This window comes from Lolium rigidum, chromosome 7 (genome assembly GCF_022539505.1).
Source record: "Lolium rigidum isolate FL_2022 chromosome 7, APGP_CSIRO_Lrig_0.1, whole genome shotgun sequence".
NCBI classification, from domain to species: domain Eukaryota; kingdom Viridiplantae; phylum Streptophyta; class Magnoliopsida; order Poales; family Poaceae; genus Lolium; species Lolium rigidum.
Window position 1 is genome coordinate 196372707 of NC_061514.1, and position 10651 is coordinate 196383357.

General features: G+C 48.7%; 2 protein-coding genes across 2 annotated transcripts; one reads left to right on the forward strand and one right to left on the reverse strand.

Annotated features, from left to right (window-relative positions):
* The first annotated feature begins 1832 nt into the window (after positions 1–1832).
* LOC124672429 (zinc finger A20 and AN1 domain-containing stress-associated protein 10-like) lies at positions 1833–2324 on the forward strand. The gene has a single exon (XM_047208655.1). It carries the CDS (start codon positions 1833–1835, stop codon positions 2322–2324), a length of 492 nt encoding a protein of 163 aa, XP_047064611.1.
* A 4118-nt stretch (positions 2325–6442) lies between these two features.
* LOC124674520 (BTB/POZ and MATH domain-containing protein 5-like) lies at positions 6443–10094 on the reverse strand. Its single transcript, XM_047210565.1, has 4 exons — positions 9640–10094; positions 7839–8214; positions 7482–7755; positions 6443–6807 (listed from the first exon to the last, which is right to left on the reverse strand). The coding sequence occupies exons 1-4, from the start codon at positions 10080–10082 to the stop codon at positions 6623–6625; spliced, it is 1278 nt and encodes a 425-aa protein (XP_047066521.1). The 5' UTR covers positions 10083–10094; the 3' UTR covers positions 6443–6622.
* Positions 10095–10651: the final 557 nt, after the last annotated feature.

Sequence of the window (10651 nt, forward strand, 5' to 3'; positions counted from 1 at the left end):
GGTGGCTAGCGGCAGGATCTTTGCCTCCCCTTCAATAATTCTCGGTGACTGATCAGATCTGCAAGATTTGTTCACCATGCCTCTGATGTGTGTCAATGAACCGGTGAGACAGGTGCTACAGGGTTAGCTTAGATGAGGTGGAGAGCGTTGGCGACATTGGATGTCCCAGACAAGATTGGCACACACAACTATGTACCTAGGTTCGGCCCCTCGTGGTGGAGTTAAAGACCTATTCTTGTATTCATAGATGTGTTTACAAGTCGTCAGATACAAAGATTGAGAATAAGGGTGGACGAATGTGATCTAGGGTTTCCACCCTTCATCAAGCCAACCAATCGGTTCTATTCGTCGAGATGGCGATGGGAGTACTCTAGAATGGACCCAAGGTGGAAACAAAGAGCCTCCCAGTCTGCAAACAGAAGTTGGCTCTGGTGGTTAGGTCCCTTGTGGTGGAACCAGCCCACTCAGGTTCAAGTCCTAGACTTGGCATGGGTGTTTGCATTTACCTGGATTTATTCCAGGATTTAACCGGCGCTGTGCTTTCAGTTGTAGGTGACGTGCCCGTCAACAGCGAGGCGCCAGTGGTGACTTCGTCAACCTCAAGAGATGTCGGCTCAGTCCTTCGGAGGTGCTCATAGGGGTAGGGTGTGCGTGCGTGCGTTCATAGGGGTGTTTATACGTGCGTGTTTGTGAGCGTCTGCGTTGTACTGTGTTCTCAAAAAAAAAAAGCCTCCCAGTTTTCGAGGATGGTGGGATTCTTCTAGAAGGAAGCTGGCGGGTCCCCACCTCTGAGGTTGAACCCAAAGTCAAACCAGATGAGTTCGTTGTTTTCACAAAATTCGAGTTCCTTGCTTCCTCCAACCTCCAGTCTCATGATCTTAGATCCAACTGCATTATGCAACTCAACTTGTTAATTGCGTTTTACGGGGGTACTTTGGTTGCGCTCTCGTCTTCCCCACTGGTTTGCACTATTTCAATGTGAGTTCCAAACTTAGTCAGTGGCACCAACTGAAAGGCTTGTGTTCCCCTGCGGTGTTGTTGCCTTACGCCTTCGCCGCGGGGTGGAGTTCCTTCACCTTGTATTCCACAACATATTTGGGGTCAGCATTTCTATTATATGATGGAGAACATTCCAACTGGGCAACACGCGTCATCATGATCTAGTAATCTAAATGAAGAAGTATATGGCGTCCCGTTGGTATCTCAATGAACAAGACAATGACGAATCCAACTTTTTCCGCATGTTCAGGGTAGTATAGTTGACTAGTGACAATTGCTAGCACCTTGATATTATCTGTGCTACGGAAGAGAAATTGTAAGTTGGGTTAGTGGGGAGATGTTTGAGTTATGCATCATCCTAAGAACTTTGAAGATTTTAACATAAAGGACCCATTAATTATGCATAAAGGAGGGTTGTCTGAGTTTTCTTTTTGTTTCTTTACAAAAGGAGGGTGTTTGAGTTGTGATCATGGTCCTGTACAAGTTGTAATACTACGTGGCTTAGCTGCTACACTTTGAATCGAAACAGGTATCGACTTGAATCGAAACAGGTACCCAAGGACGTGCGCTTCTCCAGTTCTTCTCGAATGTTGGCGCTGCATCCCCGTGGGTCGGTGGACTTGACTAGCTGGGCAGGATTCGGACTCGGGATCACTTCGCCGACAGCCACAGGATATCGCAAGAACGCAACGCCTTATAAAGGGAGGCCACGCATCTACTCCTTCCTGGCAACAGGCACAACAACATCCTCTCGGGCGGAACAGAGCAGCCAAGAACCCGCTCGTGCGTGCGCGCGTCGAGATCTCGTACGGTACACCTCGAGCGAGCGAGCAATGGCGGAGACGCAGCAGGCGGGCGGTGCTCCGGCTTCGGACGGCCGCGCGACGGTCCTGTGCGCCAACGACTGCGGCTTCTTCGGCAGCGCGGCGACCGGCAACCTCTGCTCCAAGTGCTTCAAGGAGCAGCAGCAGATCGGCGTCGCTGCCGTCGGTGGCGCGCCCCCAGTGGACAGCGTCGTGTCCAGCTTCGCGTCGCTGCGGATCAAAGAGACAGGCGGACAGCGTGCTGCTGCTGCCACCGGAGTTGGAGGCGAGGTGCAGGCCGGGAAGGAGGTGGTTCCGACGACCGCTACCAAGAACCGGTGCCAGACGTGCCGGAAGAAGGTGGGGCTACTCGGGTTCGCCTGCCGCTGCGGCGGCACCTACTGCGGCATGCACCGTCACGCCGGCGCACACGCCTGCGAGTTCGACTACAAGGCGGCCGGCCGCGAGCAGATCGCGCGTCAAAATCCCCTCGTTGTAGCATCCAAGATCGACAGGATTTGACTTCGAGATCGTTTCAATGAGTGGAGATAGTAGCTTAGTTTAGCATTTTTCTGTTTTCTTTTTTAATTGTTTCGTACACTTGGTTCAAACATTCACATGTACACATAAACACCTTCATATATTTTATTTATTTATTTTGCAGTGGTATAAGATTTGACTTGATTTTCTCCTGCATATTGGTCAAGATCGAAATATGGTGTGTGTTGTACTTTGTTCGCAAACTGCACTGAAAACCATTTTTTTAATAATACTTTTTTTTCTATATTTCTACAAATAATGCTTGTTTTCAATATTTTTCATAAATAATACACCGTCGGAGATATGGAACCCAATTGAAAGAAATCGAGGTAGGGTAACCCGATTGGTACAGATTCTGTGGGCTATTTGCGACTTGTTTTTTTCCTTTGCAGTAATCGGAGTTCTCTAACCCAAAAATACATCATGGGAAACTAGTAACCCGAAGAGCTAGATTTCTGATGTACTGGCTGATCTCTTCTCGCGGATAGCTCCAGTCGGGCTAACCGAACCCGACTAAAACTAATCGGACTACTCTAACCCGATCTCCCGATTTAAGCTCGGACAAGATGGTGCAGCGTAGACTCCAACATGTGTGAAAAGTATCTCACGGAATGGATGAATGCATACATCCTGAGGCATGGAAGAGACTGGATAGGAGGTTGCCTGGCTTGGGCAGATGCATGGGATGTATGAGCATCTCCAGCGCGTCGTGCCGGATTTATCGTTTTGTGGACGTGTTTTATTCATGTCGTGTTTGGAGGATGTTGCTTCCCAACCGCGTTTCCCGAATAAAATTTTAGATTTTTAAAACTTAAGCGAATTCATTCAAACTTGCTATATATTACATAGATTCGAACAAAATTCGACGAAATTTAAACTAAACTATAATCTACTAGTACTTGCGGCGGCCAGAGGCGTCGTAGTACTGGTGGAAGTTGTACATGTCGTCGACGACGACGTCCTGCTTGCCACGCTCGTCGATGGGCTCGTCCTTCACCGCGCCGCTTGGCCCAGCCTCACCGTCGTCGGTGAGGTCCACGAGCGGCTTCCCGGAGTCGCGGATGGACATGGCGATCGCCGCGTCGAGGTCGCCTCTCCATGCGTCCTTGTCGTTCAACGACGCCAAGCACGCCGCTCGCAAGCCAGGGCTGTCCTCGGGGTCGTCGCTGCTCTCCGCCTACAGCGTCGCTTTCACGCCTGCCTCGTCGTCCTGCTCCTCCTTCACCTCCGGCTTCGGGATGAGGAGGGCGCCGCCGGCGCGCCTGTGCTGCTGCCGGCTGACGTTGTTGCCATCGCGCCTCAGATTGACGGGCGGCGTCGCGAACTCTGGCTCGTCCTTCACCTCGCGCTTAGGCACGGTATAGGGCGCGGTATGGTGTGACGAAGGCGTCGATTGGCCGACCCTGACGAAGAAGAGTTGGAGAGGACGAGTACATCCTCCTCGGCGGCCAGCGTGCTGCGGGCGAGCCGCCGGGCCATGATCGCGTCCCTTCAGCGCTCTGTGCCGTCCCGCAGCTGCGGCGAGACTCTGACGATGTTGACGGCCATCTTCCACCCGCCGCTGCTTGGCATGCGCATGTCCGACGGGACGGGATATCCCGCACGGTACAGCGCCCACGCCTCCGCCACAGTGCGGCTGCCGCGGCCGAAGCCGTTCGCCGCGGCGCTCTTGCGGGACGGTGACATTGGAGGAGGAGGTTGGGAACAACAAGGGAGGAGGAGATTTGGGAGCAGCGAGAGGTTGGAGCGGCAAGAGATTGGGATAGGGACGGAAGGAGGGGCACTCTTATTATGCAGCTGTGCTAGGCGAAGCGGCAGCGGGCGTTGGACACAATAACGCAGGCGCGGATAGCCACGCGGTCATGCACGATGAGACGCGTCCCTGCATCGCTTGGGAAAGCTCGGGCGCCATTAACATCGTTTTAGGCTTCTGTGTCACCAACGCATCAGGCCCGCGTCTCCTCGCCTCGGTTTTCGTTGTGTCCGACGTGCCTGGAGCGTCCCCTGTCTAGCGGGGACGGGCTCGGGGCGCCGAACACCGTATTGGTGCGCGCCGGACGGAAAGAGCCTTTGGGGCGCGCGGGTGGGAACAAAATTTTGTCTGGCGCGCCCCAAATCCCTTTGGGGGCCACTTTCGAGGACGCGGCTGGAGGATGCTCTAACAAAGCTAGTCACTTTAGGGCATCTCCAATGGGCGACGCAAATCGGACGTCCAAAATGTAGCGGCCACGGCCAGTTGCGAACCGGCGGAACATACGCCTGTGCCGCCGGCGGTGGTGGAGGTGGAGCAGCGGCGGGGCCGAGTCCTCAAGCGCCCGTCGTAGGGCCTCTTCCTCCGTGAGGCCCGGCGGCATGATGTCGGTGGCGTACCGGGGCAGCGGCGGCTGCACCGGTCGGTCTACCTCCGAGACGAGGACGCCAGCCTCTCGATCTCATCGTCTGTCATCGTCCCCGGGTACTCGAACTCCTGGCCCTCCACCATGGCCGCCTGCCATTCATGGAAAATGCAGGCGACGTAGTCGTCGTTGTCGTCCCTAGCCTCCTCGTTGTGGTAGGCCAGCGCATCGTTGTCGTCGTCGTCGTCCTATGGAGGCGACAATGGCTGATGTGTTCGATGATGAGGTGGCGGTGGATGGTCAAACAGGAAGTCCCTGTCGCCGATAAAGCCCGCCGCTGCCCACTAGTGCGAGTGGATGGTCAAACGGTGATGGGTGGGAGTGGAGGTGTCGCTGGTGTGGGCAATGGCAGGGACGGTGCCGGTCGACTTTTAAGGTCGGGCGCACGCGGGACACGATGTCGTTGATGGCGGCGTAGAAGCCCAGCCGCCGCCCGCTAGTGCGCGTGCAGAAGAGGTAGCCACGGCATTGATGGAGAAGGCTACAGCGCAGACGCAGACGCGGAAGCGATGACGCATCGATACAGCCCTATGGCTCACTGCCAAGCCAGGGCTCACTGCCAGGCGGGCCTGGTGGAAAAGCGAGTGGTTATCTGGGGCGTCCGCGCGTATTCCAGACGCAAATATGCGTCGCATTTACGTCTCCGTGGACGGCCCGGAAAATATGCGTCGAGCCGCTGAACCTAGTTCCTAATGCATTTTAGGTTTGTGCAGACGGAAACAGTTCGCTCAGCTTTTATTTACATCGCTCCGTTAGAGATACTCTTATGCTTAACTTGCAGATGCAGACATGAGGCAAACTACGGGGCCTGTCGGATTACGCGGCCTGCGCGACACTAGTGCACGTCGGGTTGAGCTTCCCCGATTAGTGGCTACTCGGCCCATTGATAGATTGAAGCTCACTGAATTCTGTCAGCTCGGGGTAGTACAGCCCGATAAGGTTATTTCGGGTTAGGGAATCCCGATTCCTTCTAATCGGATTGTCCTATACCGATTCCTTCTAATTGGGTTCCGTTTCCCCGATGGTGTATTATTTCTGAAAATTATTGAAAACATGTATTATTTCTGGAAATAAAGAAAAAAAATGTATTATAAAAAAAAATCGCCGAAAACCATCCGTGTACTTTGTTCTCGTACGAAAGATCAGTACTGTTTCTTCTAAGTTCATCATCTATCTCATTCTTTGGGTTGTTCGCGTCACCTAGTTGCCAATAATTTTTGCGATTACTACACGCCAATGAGCGTGTCTACTAAGGGATACACGATTTAAATCACAGTAAATCTCTACTGAACGCACAGACAATTTTTTGGAAGCCGTTTCACCATCAAGTCCCTTTGAGATGCGAGAGGCATCCACTGCTTTCGTTACTGAGTGAAACGCAAGCTGAACTGTTAAATTAATGTCTGGAATAACTAATTAAACAAACCGTTCACGTCATATACATGAATTTCCATGGAGTTCTTCTCTTGCTAATACATCATGCATTTGTTCGGCCAATTACACACTCCACATCATGTATAGTCCACCAAATCCAGTTGACCAACCTTTTCCATGATCGCCTCTGATTGTATAAATTCAAGTCTGACAAATTTTCCATTCCAGTTTATTTGTGTGAATACAGCTAAACAAACCTGTCAGGAGAGAGCTGGTTTACCAAAACATCGACTCATTTCCCTTTCGTGTGCAAGGTATCAACGCAGCAACTCAGCAAATGTTCCAGGATCAAACAATCAAATAGCTATTAACAACATATGAATTGAAGTGTAAAAAAGAGCGGGGTGAGATGAGATGAGTCAGGCTAGTTAATCTGTCTTTGGAACATACAGAACAAATTGATGCCCATTTACACAAGAGCTCCTAACCATGTCAGAGTTCCGGCTTGTCTCAGATCCTTGGCCTAACCCTACGGCCACTCGTGTCACCACCATCTGAGAGCTGCCCCCATACGCTCTGGCTCTTCCCGCCACTACTGCACGGTTCCTCACACCCAGCAACAGTTCTCAGTATCTCTGACTGGAGTGATGGGCAATTGTCCTTGAGGTAATCAAACCCTTCGGTCCGGATCACAGCTGCAGAGACATAAGGGTATCTGGAATGTTATGGAGCTTTATAAACTTAATTGCGCCAAGAAAGAAACAAAAGATCAAAAGATAGCATGTGGAAGCTATAACTTTCTAGGTACAGTAGGGTAGATGGAATCGGGGGACCAGATAGTTTTCGTTCAACACAGTGAAATTGGACAGGTTAAGCGAATTTTGACAAAGATGCAAAGGCAAAACAGATCTCTATGTGCTGAACGAAAACTATCTGCTGGTTATTCTAAATTCTAATTTGTTTGTTAGCATACCTACAGAACAGTGCAGTTTAGCGGCACAAACATATTTATGCCTCAGATGTCAGATAACCAAGCAATATCAATACAAGTGATAATTGCTATCTACATCACAGCATTGAGCTACAGACCATCCTCCAGGTGAGATTTAGCTTGCAACTATACTACCTGTCCAACAAATGCAACACGAGAAACTAATAGCATGATCGTGTAATCTCTAGCTCAAGGTATTCATGCATTAATGTTCTCTAAGAAAATATATGTCAGTGACAAGCATGGCATTTTGCCCATGTATGAATTGATTATTACTTGAATGACCAGCAAGTTTTTCATTGCCCTGAATTCAAATGTGGAATACCTGGATTAAGATGAAATGCATTTAAGTCAGATTTGATGAGAAAGCTAAAGTACCTGAAAGATTTTCCGCAGCAAATTTTAGGCAAACAGTTTTAAGCTCCATAGCATGGTGACTATCAGCCAATGCTAGAGTACTCGCAACTGAGACCACAGAAATGCCTTTGCACAAGTAAGATTCACAGAGCAATTTTAGCCTTGCTAAGTCATACTTGTCTGCTGCAGCCAACAATTTTGCCGCCAAAGTATCAAAAATAGAACCCCCAGAGCTTGATGCATCCAACTCACAATCATCAACGAGGGAATCTCTGTAGATGAAATGAAGCATCGCCTGCAAGGAGTGTGCGCAAATAGTAAATACTTGTTTTCGGTTATACTGGAAGGACATTGCTAAGATACGAAACAGATACACACCTTGAAAACCTTTGGCTCTATATCATCGATAACAATCTCTTTGAGATTCTCGCTCTGGTCAACCTCATTCTTCTCTCCATCCAATTCATCATCAAAAAGTTTAGATCTAAATACAGATGATCGTGCAGCCAACACCAGCTTATGGGCATGAAATCTCTCTCCCCCCACATTAAGAATAACATCAACCCCTTCATTACTGTCCAACAGCGAACCAAAGTGGTAGCCAATGTCAGAGTCCGGAACCTGAATGGAGTGTGGCCTGGAGTAATCAATAGTCGACACCACAACACCCACAGTGCAATTTATCTTCAAGCAATCATCTTTAAGAAAGTCAGATGTCTCAAGAGCAGTTCGCCGAAAGAACCGTTTGTAACCCCTAAAATGAGGAATGAATATCAGAATCCAGAAGCTATTACAGACTTTTAAAAAGAATGCATATCTCACTTCACCTCAAAATATCATGGGCTGATAGTTGCATCATACCCAAGTTTTCAGATTTTATATCAAAAATAAGGAAACCATTGCACAGCAAAAAAAATGTAGATACCACTGGAAAGCTAAATGTTCAAGAAAGTTTCACCCAAATCTTGAATCGCAATTCAATTTGGGGATAAACTGAAAAGCAGGTAACTAATCATGCTGATGTAATTATGACTATTGGTTTATTTTTATAAAATAGTCCAAAATTTCAAGTTCTTATATATTTTTTGCCCCGTAGGGAAATCTACAGGAACAAACAGCAAATCTGGAAGAGTCTTAACGAGGGCATGATGTAATAGGCCTTGAGTTCTGAATCATCAGGTCAGTGGCCTGGAGGAAGTGTTAGACAGGAGTTACTTTATTTTATTTTATTTCGAGAACACAATTTGGTTAAGTTAACCTTGCGACAACAATTTTATTTAAACTAAAGGTTACTTTGTGATGCCCTAAAACTGATGGTACATGCACCTGGCCATCTACATCGTCATGGCCTCAATAATCAAAAGCCATCTACATCGTCAACTGTTATGTATCAGGTGAACACCTGGCCAGCCATGCAACCTATGGCAAAATTAATTCATCCCTTATCTTTAGTTTTTTTAATTGCCAATTTAGTTGGATTTACCTCTTGTTATTGATAAAAAAATGTTTGGGGATAAACCTTTATAACACAGGAGAGATGTGCTGCCATTGAGATTAGGCAAAGAGATGAACTATTTCTTAAGAATCTCAAGCCGCTCCCCTTCCATCCAACTCTGTACCTCTTCATGCCCTCCCCTATATGGGAAGTTCTAAAATGGAATGTTATCGTCAGTCTCTCTTCTATGCTTCGTCAGCGTTATCAACACACATAGAGAAAGCACCATACTAATAAGACACTACACCAAAAAATAGGGACGAAATTCATAGTGTACCAAGGTACTGTAGAACAACTCACGCATACCACATTCAATAGAAAGCGACGACCAGACAATTCAAACAGTAGCATGCCACTGGATTAAACAAATCGAAATAACCTGCATGGCTGTACCAGAACACCAAAATGGAAAGCCAACTATCACCGATTAATTAATTCTGTTATCGTGCGCACTATAAATTCAACATGGATTTATTTCACAATACCAGTGCCAATAGGAATCCACATTAGCTGAGGTATCTCTAGACTATACGTGTACGATCAAAATCAAACATGCTAGCAGTTATAATAATAGGAGTAACTAAACCTCTACGCTTTTTTGCGAATTCAACACCGAAAGTGTTACTACATTCTTATGCAAACCAAGCAGGAGGGTGTCCTATCTAGAGTCGGGTAATTTCTTACCACATGGAGCCTCTGTACTTGAGGGTGTATGGCCCTGACTCGAGCGACCGGTCGAAGTGTGAGTGGACCTTGTGCTTTCCCTTGCCGCTCTGGTCCTGCAGCGTGAGCTCGAATAGGGCGCGTACGTCGGTGCCCTCGGAGGCTAGCGCGATGAAGACGGAGACGTAGGCGGAGTTGTCCTCTGGGTTCTTCCCGTCGGGGTAGAAGTAGATGGCCCACTGGTAGCCGCCGACGGTGAAGGTCTCGCTGGCGATGTGCTTCCCGACGCCCATGCCCTTGGCGAGGGAGTAGCCCTGGATGACGAAGCGGTGGGAGCCGTTCACCGTCTCCGTGACGGAGCGCGAGCTGGTCGGGGACGCCGCCATGTCCCGCGACGACGGGGCGGGGGCGGGGGCGGGGGCAGGGCCTGGCGGCGGGGAGGCTTCGCCGACGTCGTCGTCCATGGGAGTGGCTAGGGTTAGGGTTCGGGGTGGGAGGAAGAGGAATTGGGGAATTTGGGAATGGCCGTACGGGGTAATGCTTTGGTTTGGTTTTGCGGTACACCAAGGGTGAGATGAGTAACACATTCCGCTCCGTCGGTTTGACAAAGCCACATAGGCAGCACAGGGTCGAGCCGAACCGGAAACGATTTTTCATTAAATAAGCAAGATTTAAAGTGTCTTTTCTGCGGTTTCAACTTTTTCTTTTTTGACAAAACAATACCACATATATTCATACCAATAAATACTAGTATTGTACATGGTAGAGGTATCTTCAATGATTACAAAATAAAGTCTTTTGTACTGAAGGCGACCAAAGATAGATACAAAACCGCAGGCCTGTGAATACCAACGAAAATTCTCTCATAATTTTAATTTGAGCCAGAATACCAAACTACGTGCACACGCGCAACCATTAAAGTGGTCAATCAACATCGGCAAGAGTACCAAAACCAGTATACTAGGAACAATGTCACGGGAGTCGAGAGTACGAATCACCATTGTCGAGGATGTAGCAACTGGGACAAATATTG